Below are 21985 nucleotides of genomic sequence, written 5' to 3'. Positions count from 1 at the left end.
ATTTCAATAATTCCATCGATTATTCGGTTGTCTTTTATTTCTTTTTGATTGTTTTGCAATATTTTTTGATAGCGTATTTATTAGTAATATAAATATTCTTCACTTAACGAATCTAAAAAAAAACTATTGATTGTAGTTTTAATAATCGTATAAAATAAAAAGTTTTTTATGAGTTGATAATTTTGTTCAAAATAAAAATAACAAAATAAGTAGATTCATACTATATATTTTATAACAAATTATTTCTCACTTTGAGGTTTCATAGGTGTTTGCATAATTCTATTGAATTGATCGATGATGATAAATTCATGAATCAATTCATCCTCGTTAATACTTGTAAATGAAAATTGTCGAGAACTTATCAGCCAACGTAAAGTACTTGTTAAGTTAAAACCACACTTCTACGTAGCGACCGAAAATAAAAAAATATTAGAACGTAGAACGGAAATTCAATTATCCCGTTTTCTCTCTAGAATTAGATATTTTTTACTTTATCCTGTTATATATGAGTCGTTTATTTTTAAAATTATGCGGTTCCACTTTTTTGTTCTTTTATATGAAAATATTAGATCCTATTACGACTGTTAATAAAATTAATTCAATTTTTCTAAATTTAGACTAATGCTATTTACAAATTAAATAGCTCGTATGCACATAATATTTATGTTTAAAATTTCATAAATTAAAATAAATAAATTAAATTAAATATTAAAATAATAATAATAATTATAAATTATTTATGATAAATAATATTAATAATAATATATAAATAATTTAAATCAATTATAATATTTATATTAATTTTAATTATAGTATCTTTCTTACACATTTTATTCTTTTATGAATTCTTACAGAAATGAATATTTTTATTAATAATATATAAATATAAATAGATATTTATATATATATATAATTCTTTATAGTCTTTTGTATTACAGTAAATGTACTTGGTTTTCCGTAATAAACTTATATAAACTTTATATAAACCATAATTTTCATATAAAAAAAATCAGATGAATACGTATTTACTGATAAATTATCGACATAATATAATCGATAAATTGTTGATAAATTATCAACAATAACTTCTTATAAACAAATAACTTATTAACAATCAATTAATGAATATAAGACGAAAATTTATTATATTCGTACGATCATTAATATGTATTCATAAGCGAGATCACATTTGATTGCATCTGTAATTATCAATTACCAATTACGCAGGTCATTTTATGGATCAATTTTCTTCAGGAATGAAATGACGCTAATTAATTTTGAATAGCTACAAAATATATTTTTGTCTCTGGAATTAATTAATGGACAAAGTATACAATGCTTGAATATAAGCTTCAACGGAGATTCTCCGCAATTATTAATCACTATATTTTCCATGCCACAAATTTCAATATCCTAATTTCCTGAAAAAACTACGTCATGCAAATTGTGTAAATGAAATCAGTGCATACGAAATACATCGAGTACGTTGCACGTGTGTACACATGGTCCTGCATATTATATATAATTGAAAACTATGAAAATCAGAAACTAAGAAAACAACAAATTACATGTTCATTATATTTATTTAGAAGGAAAAAGAAATTTTTTTTTAAATAATTTTAACGCGATGCATCATCAATCATTTGCCATGCTCCTAAATTAGGATCAAGTTAAGCTGTTCTTATTTTTTACATTTCATTATATTTACCAACTTGTACTTACGTTGATATACATGTAGTTGTGTATCTACGTGGGTACGTAATTTGATTTATCGATTTCTTTTAAAAGCGTAAGAAAAAAAAAATTAAAATAAAATCTTTACAACCGAGTTCAAGATGTTCTTATTTAAAACGAGATCGATTACTATATTCGTGTTTTACATAGTTTTTATTTTTTCGATAGAACATGTTAACACGAATTTATAATAATTATTATCCTGCGAGTTCAAAACTTTAAAAATGTAAAAGGAAAGAAAAATAAAAACAAATCATCAACTTTTTATAATTCAATTTGGATCGATTAATGGTATATTTGCAAGTACGTACTGTAGATAACTCTGATTTAATTGAAACGTGTTTCAACACTGTGTACGATAAGAAACACTCGCAAAAATGTTCTATGTTGGATTTTCGTGTTAAAAAGAAAAAATGTAACTGACAGAAAACAACACTGTTGGATGCGTATAAAGTAGACAATGTAAACACACATATGCGTCTTTAGTTGTCCCACTTTTCAGAATACATGAGAATATCTAACGAGCACACAAAATTGTTACTTCGATCTCGTTTCAAATTCTCATTTCTTAAAAGACAAGAAAATCCTTGGAATCCATCAAGATAATTTTTTTGTTTTCTTCTTTCTTCCTTTTTCTCTTTCTGACCATTTTAAAGCTTTTGATTAGCCAATAAAGTTATCTTGAACTTTTTATTAATTTAAATTTAAATAAAGAATGAAAGGTAGTTTGTATTAAGATTGTATAGTATTTAATATCTATGTAATTTATATAAAAGATATTATTGTATTTTGGATTGAAAAAATGTTTTTGGTACCTAACATTAATAACACTATAGTGTATTTTTTTTATTTGATAATGTTTGATTTTTTATACATCATTAGATAATAAATAATTTTGTAATATTTTATAATAACCAAATATTTGGTATAATATATCTACAAATGAATAACAACGCTATAGTCTTTTTTGAAGTTATACTTCTTTTGGCGCGTTGGGGAAAATGTAATGGGGAGTGATTTTGTTCCGAGCGTCTGGAAAAACGACACCATGAAGTTTGTCAGTATTTACGACGCGCGGCAAAGCGATTTCAAATATACGGCATGAAGTTGTCTTCTCTTCTTCTTCCCCTTTTTTTCTCAAGCGGGTCATCCATCCAAATACTAATCGTACTCAGCGCTGCTTTACTTAAATGATCGAAGCGAGAACTAATGCTGTAACCGCGCCATGGCTATTGACGCGTCAAGTAATACGATATATCTCTCTTATATTTAGTGTGGACTGATACCTATATTTTGATATTTTCTTTTTCTTTTTTTATTCTTTCTTATATATATATATAATAATTATTATTTTTTTTTTAAGTTATTTTTTTTCTTTGAAGTTTCTTTTTGAAGTTATTTTTGAGGTTATTGAGGTTATATTCGTTTTGGTACGGCAAAGAAGTATAACTTCTTACGTGCATACATAACTACACACACCAGTTTTTTTGTTTAATAATTCTCATTGATAATATTTTAATTCTAAATAAATAAATTGTTAAATTATTTATATAGAAAATTCATAAATTACTTATCGATCAACTAAAATTTCTTTCTCTCTCGTTTTTTTTTAGAAAACAAAATACATTACAGGAAAATTAAAAAAAAGAATTAGACGACATTTGTTCGCAATCCATTATCCGTAATAAAACATCTGCTTCCACGAAGAAACATGTTTTTGCGTTCGAAATAAAAGTTCAAATTGAAAAATTAAATGACATGTACCACATTCAGATTACTCTAGTACTTAAGGTCTGTTCCGGTTGTTACTTTGCATTATTTCGTCAATACGAGAATTTATCCAGAAAATGTATTCCCGTTCAAGAAAGTCCTTTTTTAAGTAAAACTTCTTAGGCAAAGTATCGATAAAATTTTATGAAACGACATGAAAAATGTGCAAGCGTAGAAGTAGGAAAAGAGGTGAGAGTGTGTATTGTCTGTGTGAAGCGTTCAGTGTATAGAAATCAGTTTAATACCCATTAAAGTAAAAATAAGACAAAGTACATATCTATTAATATACTTGAAACATTAAAAAATTTCGATCTGATAGTTTATCAGATAAAAAATTTGGAATTAAAAGTCATCACTGGCCAGAAAAATTTAAAAAAATGTATTTTATTGCTAAACTTGACAATGCTTCAAGTTTATTTGCTTTTATCGATCAAGAAGTCGTTAATAAGAATAAACGATTTAAACGATGTAACACTTTACCAGTAATCGTTAGTAAATACGGACGTGTTTATCTACCGCTCCCGAGAATACTAGTATTTAAATAATAAATACGTTGAGATACAGTATAACGTACGTTAGGTTAACATCGCAGATACAAGGATGAAGTGACAGTGTACTAGTGAGGTAACACTGTGCACCCTCGCGGGTAACCGCGTGATCAAGCATATGGCAAAAAAGCTTTGACCATGGAAATTAACAACATCCCACCTCTTAAAATAGTTAATAACGGCAGCAGTTACATTATTCGAACAAGAGCTAATACCGAAATAAGTCAACGGTCGATGGAAACAAAACAATCCTCTAACCTTGCCCGTACAGAAAAAAAGAACAATCAAAATAGATAATAGAAACTCGTGTATGGAAAGTGAGATGGATACAGATTCGGAAGATTCGCAAAACTGGTGCCCAGCTAAATCAACCAAATTACAGGGTTCAAAAAAGCGCAAGATGGTTGAACCAAAATATAACAATAACAACTCTTTCGCACCATTACCAACAAAATGGCTTCAAGACATACCCGTTAGCAACTCTTATGATCTACTTGACGATTCAGCAGAACCACAAAACACTACAGGAAAAGTAGAAGAAAAAAAAGCAGTAAAACCACCACCAATATACATCGACGGGAAAATCATCGACTCTGCTCAAGTTATTAGATGAAACAGTTGGACAAAATAACTATGTAATAAAACAACTTAAAAATAACCAAATGAAAGTACAAACCACTACCCTAGATATGTTCAGAAAAGTAATAAATGCACTAAAAATTAAAGACGCGAGATACCACACTTATCAAGAAAAAAAACCAGAAGAGCTATAAAATTGTTATTCGAGGACTTCATCCTAAATTAAATACAGTTAAAATAACAAATGAATTAGACAAACTTGGTCACAAGGTAAAATCAATAAATAATATAACAAAATTCGATACCAAATAGCCGCTACCTGTATTTTTTATCGAACTGCCTCATCAGGATAATAACAAAAACATATATGAAAATAATACCCTGCTTAATACAATAATTAAAATCGAACCACCAAGAACTAAAAGAGAAATACCTCAATGCACAAGATGCCAAGCCTATGGGCACAAAAAAATTACTGTAACAGAAATCCTGCATGTGTAAAATGTGCACAAAAACATTTAACAACACTCTGTCATCAAGAGGGCAAAATTGAAAACGTCAGGTGTGTAAAATGTAACGGTAACCACCCAGCAAATTATAAAGGATGTCAGATAAGGAAACTACTACAACAAAAATTATTTCCAACGCTAAGAAAAAAAGTACTGGAAAAACCTACCCTAGATGATGCTTATAAGGAAAGCCACTACAATAAACCAAACGAAAATGTCAACAGAGAAAAAATACCAATATTCGAACACACTACATCAAGAAGAAGCTACGCCGAAGTGACTAAACGAGCACATAAAAATACAGAAGATTTAAACACTGGGGAGACATCGGACATTAAAAGATTGTTGAAACAATCAATTAAAAATACAGAAATTATTACCACAATGATAATGGAGCAAAATTCTCTTTTAAAACAACAAACGCAACAAATCACCACAATGCTACAACTATTAACAAAAACGCTACTTAATAACAAATAATGGATACACAAATAAAAGTAGCGGTTTGAAACAGCAACGGATTACATCAACGAATTCAAGAAACCAAAGCATTCATATACACGCAAGATATAGACACTCTACTCATATCTGAAACTCATCTCACAGACAAAAACTATATAAATATTCCATACTATACCATGTATGACACAAAACATCCTTCAGGTAAAGCGCATGGTGGAACTGCCATAATTATTAAGAACGAGATAAAACATCATCTACACAGTAAAACAGACAACGATTACCTTCAAGCCACCACAATTACATTAGATACACAGGGTAATTCAATTAAACTATCGGCTATCTATGCACCGCCAAAATTTAAAATTACCATCGACCAATGGAACAACTTTTTTAAGGAACTAGGTAATAAATTTATAGCAAATGGCGACTTTAACGCCAAACATCCATATTGGGGATCACAAATAACTTCACCATGAGGTAAAACACTAGATTCATACATAACCAACACAAATCTAGACATCCTCACGACAGGCGAACCAATCTACTGGTCCTCAGCTTATAACAAAACTCCCGACTTACTAGACTTCGGCGTCCTAAAAGGCTTATATCTACTACACTTTAAAACTGAATCATCTCTTGAACTCAGCTCTGATCATTCATCCATAATAATCACATACCAGAACAAACCTGTCTTATATAAAAAATCACCAACTCTGTGGAATAAAAGTACAAATTGGATGATCTTTAAAGATATCTTAGAATTCAAATTGAACTGTAATATTCCGCTCAAGATCTCTTTTCAAATAGAAAAAGCAGTTAATAATTTAACAGATGCTATACAAGAAGCAGCGGAGGCATCTACATCTCGAAATGTTTTATCTAAAAAAACCCGTTATATCTTAGCAATATTTTGCATAAAATAAAATTAAAAAGGCAAGCTAGGTGGCAGAAAAATAAAACAAGTAGTAATAAAAAACTACTAAACAAATTAACTAAAGATGTTAAGCATAGCATACGGGATCATAACAATGTAGAATTCGAAAGATACCTGACATCACTTTCACCTCACGAAGATACTAACTAATCTCTCTGGAAAACAGCAAAAAGATTTAAAAGACCAGTAAAATCAATACCAGTCATACGAAATCTTGACGGCTCATGGGCGAGAAGCACAGAAAAGCAAGCAGAAACTTTCGCAACAAACCTAGAAAACATATTCACAGCACACAACTTCAATACCCAACGTACACAGACATTAACGTAAACGACTTCGGAAGCAAAATACAATCTCATGAAAACATTAATAGCACAACAGCTGAAGAAATTAGAATGCTAATATCACAAATCAAAACAAGAAAGGCACCAGGTTACGATCTAATAAATGGTAGAATACTAAAAGAACTGCCACAAAGAACTGCACAATTAGGATGCTCACAATATTATTTAATGCAATATTACATGTCTTGGTACTTGGAAACTCGCGGAAATTATAATGCTCCCTAAACCTAATAAAGATCCGCATGATCTAAACTCTTATAGACCGATATCGCTCTTACCATTACTATCTAAACTGATAGAAAAAATAATATATAAAAGAATGAAACGAATAATTTCTGACAAAAACATGATTCCTGACCATCAATTTGGATTCCGAAACAAACACTCTACCGTTAAACAAGTACACAGATTAACTAATACGATAATCACAGCTTTAGAAAATAAAAAGTACTGTCCCGTCGTTTTCATAGATGTAGAAAAAGCTTTCGATAAAGTGTGGCATCACGGATTATTACAAACAATCAATAAACACTTTCCACACTCGTATTACAAACTTCTAAAATCTTACCTTTCTAACAGAACATTCTACGTAAATATAAAAACACTTATTCGAACATCAAACTAATCATAGCTGGGGTTCCGCAGGGAAGTATCCTTGGATCAATTCTCTACACCCTCTATACGGCAGACATACCAATAAACGCACACTACACAGTCTTAACATTTGCAAAAGACACGGCAATGCTTACCGTAAACAAAGATCCGCAACAAGCAGTTCAATTATTACAAAACTAAATCAATTCCCTCGAAGAATGGTTACGTAATAAGAAGATCAAAGTAAACTCTACCAAATGTAAATACATTACGTTTACACTGAGGAAAAACAAAATACCAAAACTACAATTATATAATACAGAAATCCCACAAGTATCAACGGTCAAGTACTTAGGACTGCACCTAGATTCCAAACTAACATGGAAAAAGCAAATAAATGCCAAAATCGAACAAATTCGTTTAAAAAGAAGACAAATGGCATGGTTAACTGACAAAAAATCGAAACTTAGCATAGAGAATAAACTAAGAATTTACAAAACAATTATAAAACCAATCTGGATATATGGATTACCGCTATGGGGTATAGCAGCGAAAAGCCACATTGCCAAGCTCGAGGCTCAACAATCCATAACCCTACGCACAATCTTGGATGCTCCATGGTACGTCCGCAATGAAGATATAAGGAAGGACTTAAATATTTCCACGTTACAAGAAGAAATAACCAAATCAACCTGCAGATACAAAAGAATAATTGATACGCAGATATACCCCCTAGCCAATGAAAACTATAACTAACATATCCCTAGAAGGCTCAAAAGAATCCACCCAAGAGACCTAGTAAAAAATTAAACCTAACCGAAATGAATGACAACAGCGACGCTATTTCATTGGAGAAACCGTCCACGGGCTATCTTTTTTCACTTATATAACAATTTACCAAATGTCTACGGACAAGTTGTAAAGATTTATGGAAATAATAAAAAAGATGAAAAAACACGATATAATAATGACAGAATAAGATCAAAATAAAGTAACGCAATAAAAAAAGATAAAACTTATTCTACGTATCTTAGACTCTCTACGTTTCTTAAATAGTTAATCTTGAAAGTCGATGGAGATTTTCTCAACGTTTTTTATGCTCGTTATAATGCAGTGCTTTTTCAGAGGATCGATAGTGCAAGATACGTAACAGCAATCTTGAAATTAGCGTTTCTTAGTTTTTATTATAACTGATTCTTAATCAAATCAAATTTCTTATTCATTCAAGGGGTAATATCAGATAGTATTAAATTATATTTATAAATATAAGGGGTATATAGACTATAGATCTCAGGTTCCATTTTTTTTAAATTTATTTCCCTTTACATATTTATTGTTAGAATGATATAAATAATTTTAATTATTATTAATTAATTCAAAATATTTAAAAACCAATTTCTGAAGAAAACCTCCAGAGCAAGTTTAATTGATAAATAATAATTTATTCTTTCAACATTAAAAGAAAACCGAAACTATGGTTGTTTGCTCATAAATCGCTGCATAATTTTAATCAACTTAAGAAGGATGGTGTCGTTAAAATAGGACACACGTGTAACAGTATTATTTATTTAAATGTCACTCAATGCGAAAACGGATAATAATTAATATTAAATTTAAAGGGAATCATTTGTTATAAAACTATTGACAAAAAATTATATTTACTTACACACACATAGTTTTTGGTAGGTCTCGTTAGACCGTAAAACCATATGGTGGACGGAGAAACAGTGAAGAATGCTTTTATCATACAACAATCGATTAAATAGTCAAACACGTGTCACAACGTTTGTCAAACTGAACCAACTACTTTCACAAATATTTGGAGATTCGATTGTGTCCACGTGTCGTTTCTATGACGAAAAAGCAAACATTAAAGATGAAAAATATATATTAAATTTTATTTATCTTATTTTTCGTATGTTTTCAACAATCATACGATTTTATTTATTGTATATTTCACATTCAAAATCTCTATTTTTCAATATTTATTGATTATAACAGTTAATGACACGTACCCAAATTTGTATATATTTAAAAATTTATCAATTTTAATATCTTAATTTCATAAATATTTATTAATAATCAATGTTAATAATGCGCATAGGGATTTGTTTTTTAGAATTAAAATCTTAATAACATATACGTGATTGACAAATTTTTAGCCTAAAATAGAAACAATTTTTTCGATTTTATCTACTTTTATTTTAAGAGATAAAAATATTGTTTGATCATTGATCATTTGAGCAATGCCTAAGAAAAGCTCAAAATGTTGGAGATCCCACTTTGTCTATTGTCTAATATAACATATAGATTTCATACCATAGACTTTAAAATTGATTCTTTTGAATGGTCATGTAAATTGTCCCGAGTATTACCCATTGTCGAGTGTTTTTAGATTTCTATAAAATACCTACATAGATCCTTCCACAAAACTTCATACAAATAGATGTAACACAGTAAGAGTATTTTGTATTTCAAAGAAATTCAAAGTAAATTATCCTATTGTAGTATATCTACTTGAACTTGACAAGAGTTAATACTGCGGAAGAAAATGCGACATCGCTCGGTTAACTGTAAGTTATGCTAATGTAAGCAAATTATTTCTTTTTTATTCAATTGCAAATAAATTTCAATGTGTTCATTTTGACATCGCATGTATACGAGTTAAACAAACCAAAAAATCTGCTATAATTCATTCCTACATCCTCTTTCTTTTAACCTTCTTTCTTTCTTTTTCCTTGTCTTTTTTCTTGTCCTTTTCTTTCTCCTTCTCCGTCTCCTTCTCCTTCTCTTTCTCCTTCTCCTTCTCTTTCTTTCTCTAATTAACATCTTATCAGATAAAAATATAATTCTGATAATACAGCAAGTGATTGTGAATAAATAAATGAATAATATTTAAATAAAAATTAATTCATTTTATGTTTCAGACTGTCTCAGTGAGTGTTAGTGTTTTAACATTAACATGCATATCGATAGACCGATGGTATGCCATTTGTTACCCATTGAAATTCAGATCTACTACAAAATGGGCAAAAATAGCTATTGTTATTATCTGGACAGTATCTTTCCTTTTTGGTAATAATCTCTTTTTTAACATCATTATACTAAAACATTAAAATATTAATTTCATTGATATTTGTATTATTTTATAAGAAAAATATTATTCCATATTAACTCAACACAATTTTTTAAATATTAATTCTAATTAATTTATATTCTTGTCTTTTTATTATCTCTTTTATGAGTTCGAGTACTCTACTAACACCTTCTCACACAATTCAATACTACCAAAGAGGTCGCGTTACCACTTTTTTGGAGTCAACAGCAGACAATTTTTGTCTTTTGCTTTTCCAGGCGAGTCACCACCCATCCATGTTACTAACCGTGCCCACCGCGGCATGGTGTTTGATTTTAGTGATCTAAAGGGAACTAATAAAATTTAACGTGGCTATACTTACCGTCAACGAATTCATTTACATTAAATATATTAAAAACAATCGAATATTTGGTTAAATATTAATAATAATTCCTATTCATTATCAATCAGTGAACCAAATAATGGAAAGCATCAGATCTACCTTAATAATTAATAATTAAATATCTTAATAGATAATAATTAATTAATTTAGACAAAGCTCGTATAAAATAATAAATAGTAATTAATTGTATATTTCGTTTTTTTTACAGATATACCAGATATAATAGTTCTCCATACGGCGCCATCCGGAAGTAAAGTCAAAACGATAATTTACACGCAATGCAAATCATCTTTAAGTCATAAAGATCAAACTTTGCTTTGGGCCATAAAATTAACTCTTTTCTACATCGTACCATTAATTTTCATGACAATAGCTTATCGGCAAATAATACGTGTTCTATGGCATAGCGATATTCCTGGACATAACCGTGAGTAACAAACAATATATCATAAATAAAAATTCTTACATTATATGAAGAGATAAGAACCGAAATGATCTAAAAATAAGTAAGGTATGAAGGACAGAGTGCTTTATGCCAAGTGCTGTAAAAAATCAAAATATTTTATTTCCTAATTTTCATGAGGAGTTGAGAATCAAGGTGATGTAATTGTAAGTCAAAATTTTGACTAAAATCAATCATTTTCAATTTTTTAAGTCTCATTTATTTCACACTCAGTTATTTAATCGTTTCTGTGATTTAAATTCTTTTTGATTCTCATCGCCTCATATATACAGGGTGTTTCGTAATTCATGGGATCTATTTCAGAAGTTGGTTCAAAAGTATAAAATATTAAATGTGTATTTACAAACATTGATCATATTTTCTCAAAAATAGATGATATAATCTATCACGTTACACGACTCACAAAGATAAATGGTATGGAACAAATACCATTTGTATGTGTGTATGTATATGTTGCAGTTTCCCGTAGAAGCTTTCAAATGGGTGAGATACCTTCCACTGGTGCTGGAAACCCCGAAGGTCAATTGAGATCTCGACGTAAAGCAGCTAAAATGCTGATAGCTATAGTTGTCACTTTCGCCATTTGCTACTTTCCAGTACATTTGTTCTCGATCCTAAAGTACGTTCAGAGAAATAAAGATAAAGATAAAAATAATAAAAAAAGATTAAAAAATCAACGAAGAAGATTTTAAAAAGTAAAAAACAAATAAGATACTTATGCCAAATTCATTTCAATCACAAAATAGACATTTTTTCGAACACGCCGTCAGAAAATCTAAAGTTTTATAAAAGAAAAATTAAGAAATTGTAAAACTTGACCTTGGATTATCATAATTATAAAAATTAATAGAAAACTCTTAAGTAAGATGGAAAAGCTTCTTGTCATATTTTTTATAAAAATATATTTTTCAGATACACCATGCTTTTACCATCCGGCGAATGGTCTATTAAAGCGAGTTTGTTCGTTCATTGGCTTTGTTACGTCAACAGTGCAGCGAACCCCTTGATTTACAATTTTATGAGCGGTAATTAAAGAATATATTACTTAAGACTTTACTTCAACTTATTGAATATTCACGTTTAAACAATATCACATAATCTGATAATGCAAACAATATTTCTTATATAACATATATATTTAATATTTATAAACACAAAGCGTATTTAATGGTGTGGGTAGTTGTTTATAACATTCAAATAAAAAATTCTGTGACCCGAAAAAATAATGGAATTCTCTAAGTGTGTCTGCCTTACTAAAATACGGGATAAAGCTTCCCCTACGGCATCGTCTTTAATTGGCATTTTTTGTTCTCCGCGTTATTCAAGATAGCATATCCTTAACGAAAGATATCGATGACCTCGTAAGATAATCTCTTATTAAAGGGGATGCACGCAAACGTCCTTCCTACAACATTGACATTAAAAAGAGAATCAGTTTGACCATTTAGATCATCGAATTTTTACTATTTCTTTGAAAACAAGAAAAAAAACATCAGTAAATCCATAATACTATTATTGTATTATATAAAAATCATAAGAAGAATCTATATATATATAAGGAATAGGGAAAATTTTGTTCTTATATCAACGCGCGATTTTTTCATTGGATTTTATTTTTATTCATAAAAAAAACCGACAAGGTTTGATTTCTCATCATATACAAAAGATATTTCACAAAGTTTTATTCATCTTCGATTCGTTATTGTCGTATTTAAATATTTCTTTTAATTTAAGAATAAGACAAAGGGGTAAATAATATCAAATCTATTTTCCAAGATACGACTAATGTAAATTAATTTTATTCTTATTTTTTATTCTTAAATATCAATAAACTTGAACCCGTTCGATTCGTAATTATTGTTTTAAATATCTTTTTTTTTTTATAATAAATACGAAAAAGAGGTTAATAATTTCGAATCTATTCATTTAAATCTTCTTCTTCTTCTTCATTCTTTAATTTAGGCAAGTTGCCTGTTTCGTAACGACGTTTTTCTGCCTATTGCACTGTTAAATTGTCGCACCATCGTTTTCGTGGGCGCCCCGCACTTCTGCGGCCAATCGGTAATTTATCCCGTGCAATTCTGCCGATTCTTGTTGTCCATTCTGCTAATAGACAGAGTGTCGTTTCTATGAGCCGCAAATTTTTTTACGTTGGGTAGGGAGCTAACCTGATCCAACAACCTTCCTCCTTTTCCCGGGCTTAGGACCGGCAACATGATCGCTGACCTTGATCCGTCCAGCGATCATGCAGGCGGAGTTATTCATTTAAATAGCTTTAATTATTTTTTATTTTTTTATTTAAATAAATTTGATTAATGATTTCATTTTCAAGTTGTTTTAACCATTAATAGGAATAGTTTTATCAAGGATATGATAAATAAAACAAGAGTTTCTATAGGGTTACCAAAAATGCTAGGGTACACAAATTAACTTAATAGGTTTGGTAGATTTCTTTAGGTCCGTTTTAATTCCACAGTTAGGAAGAATGTTTTTACAATACCCGTGAGCTTCTATTTATAGTAAATAATTAATAGAAATAAACCTTTGCAAAAGTCAAAGTATCCAGCCATTGCTAGATATCCTTGAATCACCATTTAGTCTTTTTACGTAAAGTGATTCAACCCTCCTGAATTAATTGTAAGGTTCTTATCAATAATCTCCATTACTCTATGGTACCCATTGTAAAGCTAAACAAAGTATATCAAAACAAAACAATATCAGAAAGAAATTTGCTTATTGTAGAAGATATTAATACCGAATTAAAATTTTTTGAAAAAAATTAAAATGATTCCTGGAATATTCACGAATACTCCATGATATTCAAACATTGTTTTATTTAAGAAAATAGGTGAATTACCCAGTATATTCATAAAACTTGGCGACATGATCCAAGTTTCCGTATATCATGTTTCATAATAAAAAAAGGCACCCTTTTTTACGATCTTCTTAATCGTACCCAAGATGTCTTCCATTTGTAATATTGATCTTAACTGTGATGTCTCTACTTTTCAAGATACAATACACAAGACATTGTACATAAATACAGGGTGAGTCACTAACTTTTGCAATCAAGTTATTTTCGAAAATATGATAGTATCAGAAAAGTTTATCGAACGAAAGTTGCATGAAAAATTGAGGATTATAATATAGTATCAGTTTTTTATTGCTAGGTGTACTCACTTCCGAGATTTAAAAGTAAAGCTTGTTTTTTTAAATGGAATTCTATGTTCTAGTACTTATTTTCTGTTTGCGGCTATCGTGGCGAATCCAAAGATGTGCACCATTAAATGCTAAACCTTACAATAACAAATAAACACTATTCAGACAATATTTGTTCTATCCTTTGTCGGACAACAAAAACAGAACAAAAAAACGGTAGTAGAAGATATTTGTTTTTTATTATTACCTCCATAAATCTTTACAACTTGTCCGTAGACATTTGGTAAATTGTTATATAAGTGAAAAAAGATAGCCCGTGGACGGTTTCTCCAATGAAATAGCGTCGCTGTTGTCATTCATTTCGGTTAGGTTTAATTTTTTACTAGGTCTCTTGGGTGGATTCTTTTGAGCCTTCTAGGGATATGTTAGTTATAGTTTTCATTGGCTAGGGGGTATATCTGCGTATCAATTATTCTTTTGTATCTGCAGGTTGATTTGGTTATTTCTTCTTGTAACGTGGAAATATTTAAGTCCTTCCTTATATCTTCATTGCGGACGTACCATGGAGCATCCAAGATTGTGCGTAGGGTTATGGATTGTTGAGCCTCGAGCTTGGCAATGTGGCTTTTCGCTGCTATACCCCATAGCGGTAATCCATATATCCAGATTGGTTTTATAATTGTTTTGTAAATTCTTAGTTTATTCTCTATGCTAAGTTTCGATTTTTTGTCAGTTAACCATGCCATTTGTCTTCTTTTTAAACGAATTTGTTCGATTTTGGCATTTATTTGCTTTTTCCATGTTAGTTTGGAATCTAGGTGCAGTCCTAAGTACTTGACCGTTGATACTTGTGGGATTTCTGTATTATATAATTGTAGTTTTGGTATTTTGTTTTTCCTCAGTGTAAACGTAATGTATTTACATTTGGTAGAGTTTACTTTGATCTTCTTATTACGTAACCATTCTTCGAGGGAATTGATTTAGTTTTGTAATAATTGAACTGCTTGTTGCGGATCTTTGTTTACGGTAAGCATTGCCGTGTCTTTTGCAAATGTTAAGACTGTGTAGTGTGCGTTTATTGGTATGTCTGCCGTATAGAGGGTGTAGAGAATTGATCCAAGGATACTTCCCTGCGGAACCCCAGCTATGATTAGTTTGATGTTCGAATAAGTGTTTTTATATTTACGTAGAATGTTCTGTTAGAAAGGTAAGATTTTAGAAGTTTGTAATACGAGTGTGGAAAGTGTTTATTGATTGTTTGTAATAATCCGTGATGCCACACTTTATCGAAAGCTTTTTCTACATCTATGAAAACGACGGGACAGTACTTTTTATTTTCTAAAGCTGTGATTATCGTATTAGTTAATCTGTGTACTTGTTTAACGGTAGAGTGTTTGTTTCGGAATCCAAATTGATGGTCAGGAATCATGTTTTTGTCAGAAATTATTCGTTTCATTCTTTTATATATTATTTTTTCTATCAGTTTAGATAGTAATGGTAAGAGCGATATCGGTCTATAAGAGTTTAGATCATGCGGATCTTTATTAGGTTTAGGGAGCATTATAATTTCCGCGAGTTTCCAAGTACCAAGACATGTAATATTGCATTAAATAATATTGTGAGCATCCTAATTGTGCAGTTCTTTGTGGCAGTTCTTTTAGTATTCTACCATTTATTAGATCGTAACCTGGTGCCTTTCTTGTTTTGATTTGTGATATTAGCATTCTAATTTCTTCAGCTGTTGTGCTATTAATGTTTTCATGAGATTGTATTTTGCTTCCGAAGTCGTTTACGTTAATGTCTGTGTACGTTGGGTATTGAAGTTGTGTGCTGTGAATATGTTTTCTAGGTTTGTTGCGAAAGTTTCTGCTTGCTTTTCTGTGCTTCTCGCCCATGAGCCGTCAAGATTTCGTATGACTGGTATTGATTTTACTGGTCTTTTAAATCTTTTTGCTGTTTTCCAGAGAGATTAGTTAGTATCTTCGTGAGGTGAAAGTGATGTCAGGTATCTTTCGAATTCTACATTGTTATGATCCCGTATGCTATGCTTAACATCTTTAGTTAATTTGTTTAGTAGTTTTTTATTACTACTTGTTTTATTTTTCTGCCACCTAGCTTGCCTTTTTAATTTTATTTTATGCAAAATATTGCTAAGATATAACGGGTTTTTTTAGATAAAACATTTCGAGATGTAGACGCCTCCGCTGCTTCTTGTATAGCATCTGTTAAATTATTAACTGCTTTTTCTATTTGAAAAGAGATCTTGAGCGGAATATTACAGTTCAATTTGAATTCTAAGATATCTTTAAAGATCATCCAATTTGTACTTTTATTCCACAGAGTTGGTGATTTTTTATATAAGACAGGTTTGTTCTGGTATGTGATTATTATGGATGAATGATCAGAGCTGAGTTCAAGAGATGATTCAGTTTTAAAGTGTAGTAGATATAAGCCTTTTAGGACGCCGAAGTCTAGTAAGTCGGGAGTTTTGTTATAAGCTGAGGACCAGTAGATTGGTTCGCCTGTCGTGAGGATGTCTAGATTTGTGTTGGTTATGTATGAATCTAGTGTTTTACCTCATGGTGAAGTTATTTGTGATCCCCAATATGGATGTTTGGCGTTAAAGTCGCCATTTGCTATAAATTTATTACCTAGTTCCTTAAAAAAGTTGTTCCATTGGTCGATGGTAATTTTAAATTTTGGCGGTGCATAGATAGCCGATAGTTTAATTGAATTACCCTGTGTATCTAATGTAATTGTGGTGGCTTGAAGGTAATCGTTGTCTGTTTACTGTGTAGATGATGTTTTATCTCGTTCTTAATAATTATGGCAGTTCCACCATGCGCTTTACCTGAAGGATGTTTTGTGTCATACATGGTATAGTATGGAATATTTATATAGTTTTTGTCTGTGAGATGAGTTTCAGATATGAGTAGAGTGTCTATATCTTGCGTGTATATGAATGCTTTGGTTTCTTGAATTCGTTGATGTAATCCGTTGCTGTTTCAAACCGCTACTTTTATTTGTGTATCCATTATTTGTTATTAAGTAGCGTTTTTGTTAATAGTTGTAGCATTGTGGTGATTTGTTGCGTTTGTTGTTTTAAAAGAGAATTTTGCTCCATTATCATTGTGGTAATAATTTCTGTATTTTTAATTGATTGTTTCAACAATCTTTTAATGTCCGATGTCTCCCCAGTGTTTAAATCTTCTGTATTTTTATGTGCTCGTTTAGTCACTTCGGCGTAGCTTCTTCTTGATGTAGTGTGTTCGAATATTGGTATTTTTTCTCTGTTGACATTTTCGTTTGGTTTATTGTAGTGGCTTTCCTTATAAGCATCATCTAGGGTAGGTTTTTCCAGTACTTTTTTTCTTAGCGTTGGAAATAATTTTTGTTGTAGTAGTTTCCTTATCTGACATCCTTTATAATTTGCTGGGTGGTTACCGTTACATTTTACACACCTGACGTTTTCAATTTTGCCCTCTTGATGACAGAGTGTTGTTAAATGTTTTTGTGCACATTTTACACATGCAGGATTTCTGTTACAGTAATTTTTTTGTGCCCATAGGCTTGGCATCTTGTGCATTGAGGTATTTCTCTTTTAGTTCTTGGTGGTTCGATTTTAATTATTGTATTAAGCAGGGTATTATTTTCATATATGTTTTTGTTATTATCCTGATGAGGCAGTTCGATAAAAAATACAGGTAGCGGCTATTTGGTATCGAATTTTGTTATATTATTTATTGATTTTACCTTGTGACCAAGTTTGTCTAATTCATTTGTTATTTTAACTGTATTTAATTTAGGATGAAGTCCTCGAATAACAATTTTATAGCTCTTCTGGTTTTTTTTCTTGATAAGTGTGGTATCTCGCGTCTTTAATTTTTAGTGCATTTATTACTTTTCTGAACATATCTAGGGTAGTGGTTTGTACTTTCATTTGGTTATTTTTAAGTTGTTTTATTACATAGTTATTTTGTCCAACTGTTTCATCTAATAACTTGAGCAGAGTCGATGATTTTCCCGTCGATGTATATTGGTGGTGGTTTTACTGCTTTTTTTTCTTCTACTTTTCCTGTAGTGTTTTGTGGTTCTGCTGAATCGTCAAGTAGATCATAAGAGTTGCTAACGGGTATGTCTTGAAGCCATTTTGTTGGTAATGGTGCGAAAGAGTTGTTATTGTTATATTTTGGTTCAACCATCTTGCGCTTTTTTGAACCCTGTAATTTGGTTGATTTAGCTGGGCACCAGTTTTGCGAATCTTCCGAATCTGTATCCATCTCACTTTCCATACACGAGTTTCTATTATCTATTTTGATTGTTCTTTTTTTCTGTACGGGCAAGGTTAGAGGATTGTTTTGTTTCCATCGACCGTTGACTTATTTCGGTATTAGCTCTTGTTCGAATAATGTAACTGCTGCCGTTATTAACTATTTTAAGAGGTGGGATGTTGTTAATTTCCATGGTCAAAGCTTTTTTGCCATATGCTTGATCACGCGGTTACCCGCGAGGGTGCACAGTGTTACCTCACTAGGATACTGATCTTATGGCATAATTATAAGACTATAAAGATGTATTTCCTATAGACAAAGCATGTAATAATTCGTATGGACAAAGTTTATAATGTATATATATAATTTTTCCATTCTTTTATGTTTAAATATTGCAATGTTATAAAGATTATGTGTGATGTATATAAATAGTACTTATATATATTATACATTTTAGAGATATAATAAATTTCTATTATATATATAAACGATAATATAAATATTATTTGTATTAAATTATATATTATAAATTATGTTATATTAATTATATTATACGTGAGTCGGTTGAAAATTTCTGAACCTAACATTGAAACAATTTTTTGTTGATTAAACTCATTTTTAAAAACTATTTAATATTTCTTTTTGGTGAAGCTCCAGATTTTTCAACTCACCCTCGTATATTAATTACATTAATTTAAATTATATTTAATATTGTAATATACACACACACAAATAATATTAATATTATTATTTATATATACTTATTTTTTATAACAATACCTCTATGACGTATAATTAAACTAAATATATACATGTATGCGTATGTTAAAAAATATAATTAAATGTACGTGTATACATAAGTACACGTCTCGTATAAATCAATTTTATTTCATAAAATTCAACGTAATAAATAGTTAGAGTACTCCAACTAGTTATTAACATTTATTGGAATATTTTTAATTATCTTACTTTATTGAAAATTGACCAATAACTATATGTAACGATAATACACATATAGTTTACCCTTAGATTATCGGTTTAATGCTGGTCTTCTCGTTTATTATTTTTGTTATTTTTAATATAAACAACTTTTCAGAACTCAAAAATTTTTTCGTTAAAAATCATATCGCTAAGTTATTAAAAAAAAGAATATTTTCTGACTAAAATTTCATTTGTTGCAGGTAAATTCAGGAGACAATTCAAACGGGCCTTTCCCTGTTTCAAGAAACGCAAAAATCGTGCAAGAGCAACTCGAATAGCAAATATTACGAGTTTTTTCGCGGCGAGATCTCGTGCAACAATTAAATCTCTACAAACCCCGACTAATAGTAATAACATTCAACGAAATACCGAGATCATACCATTGAGCGGATTCGCGATTAACGAACAACCGCGTACTAACGGTAAATCAGAATAAATTCTAATCTAATATAAATAATATGATGGTCATTGTTGAAGTAGAAAACGAATAAGCTAAAACACTTTCAAATATGATTTAGAAACGATATTAACTTCAATATTCATTGACACGATAACACAACTTATAGAAGGTTGGTTATTTAATTCACCATATTATTAAACGTGTGTAGGTTGAAAAGTTATAAGCCTAAATAGAAAAAATTATTTTTGTCGATCAAATTCACTTTTACTTTTAGAAAAAATGAAACATTTCTTTTGTTAGAGCTTTAAAGTTTTCAACCGATCCCGGTATATCATAAATTACCCTATATAAACTATGTTCTTTTTAATTCAAATATGATCTCGAATATGAAATTCGACGAAATTTGGACGCTTTGTTTTAGCATGTCGTATATATATTGTAGATTTATAGCTCAGTTTAATATTATTATACACAAGCACGATAATCATTATCATTGTCATCATCATAACCTACATTGTCCATCATCCTCATTATCATCATCATCATCATCATCATCATCATTACCGTGATCATCTTTACCATAATCATAATAAACTTCACACGAAATGTATATTAAATATGTCGATATTAATTAAATATTTAAATTAAGGAGTTATATACACGAATTATACATATACGTATTTAGCAACAAGAAATAAGCTTGAATGTAATTGATAAGAAAAGAAATAAAAGAAAATTATAATAATAATCTTAAAAGACTATATTGTGTGTTGTTTTACAAACGCACTTTGGACATAAACGTTGAATCTTTTCTTAAAGAATAAAATTAAAAAAATAAAATAAACCAAAATAAAAAGAGAAAAAAAGAGGAGGATTTTTATCCTCTTAAATACTGTATATGTTCAATAAGTGAAAAGATGTACGCGCAGGAATCCTTTTTTTTAAATGACAATTTGTTTTTGTTTGTTCATTTCTTTTTTTCTTTTTTTTTACAGCGTATATTACCGTAATAATAGTGTTATTCAGTAGTCGTAACAATTCTCTTATAATACAATCGAATATGCTAAATGGAGTGATATATCTACAAAATGTAATAATTGTGTCGTATTTCTACACTATCAAGGTAAATTCGGTAATAATTTCGAATCTGTAGAATATTCTAATATATATAGAAATAGTCGTTTATGTACATATATATATATATATATATATATATATATATATATATATATGTACACAAAAAACTATTTCTGTGTTGTGTCATGTATTATAATGAAGTATTTTTATGAATCGAAACTTATTCGAACCTATTCCTTAGTTTTTTCTTTTAATTTTTTTAAATTTGCTTATAGGATGAATATATATATATATTCGAGTTATTAGCGGTACATTTTGTTTATAAGTTGCAATGTTTTAGAGTAACAGAAGAAAAGATTTATATACCTAACTCTTTTTTTTTACACAGTCTTTTTTTTATAAGATTTAAAAATAACACGATCCAAAAAACCGCTCCCTTTCTTTTACACAATTTATTTCTTCCAACGCAATTTTAAAATCGTTTAGCTCGTACCTGTTTGCTTCGTTATAACGCATTCGATGAAACATTTTTATCAGGGTGAAAGTGCAAACATCGTATTATCCGGTGTATCAGAATTAAAAAAGATACATATGTTTTTTTATCTTTTTTACAAATTTGTGGTACTTTAATAAAACTATTATCAAGTTTACGATGAATAATTTGCCAAATGTTACTTCTAG

The 21985-nt window shown here is 29.8% G+C and overlaps 1 protein-coding gene across 6 annotated transcripts in view; it reads left to right on the top strand.

Annotated features, from left to right (window-relative positions):
* Positions 1-20827, top strand: part of LOC122516826 (orexin receptor type 2-like) — a 37670-nt gene extending 16843 nt beyond the window's left edge. For all 6 annotated transcript variants that reach the window (XM_043635004.1, XM_043635002.1, XM_043635000.1 and 3 more), the window contains 5 exons: positions 10402-10549; positions 11162-11380; positions 11876-12035; positions 12329-12441; positions 20028-20827. In XM_043635004.1, the coding sequence (XP_043490939.1) occupies positions 10402-10549; positions 11162-11380; positions 11876-12035; positions 12329-12441; positions 20028-20263 (876 nt within the window). In that variant the 3' untranslated portion in view covers positions 20264-20827. The remainder of the gene's footprint in view (positions 1-10401; positions 10550-11161; positions 11381-11875; positions 12036-12328; positions 12442-20027) is intronic.
* Positions 20828-21985: the final 1158 nt, after the last annotated feature.

Source organism: Polistes fuscatus, unplaced genomic scaffold (genome assembly GCF_010416935.1).
Source record: "Polistes fuscatus isolate 324 unplaced genomic scaffold, CU_Pfus_HIC Scaffold2, whole genome shotgun sequence".
NCBI classification, from domain to species: Eukaryota; Metazoa; Arthropoda; class Insecta; order Hymenoptera; family Vespidae; genus Polistes; species Polistes fuscatus.
The sequence above is the reverse complement of the archived record's forward strand: the minus strand, read 5'-3'. Positions and strand labels throughout refer to the sequence as shown.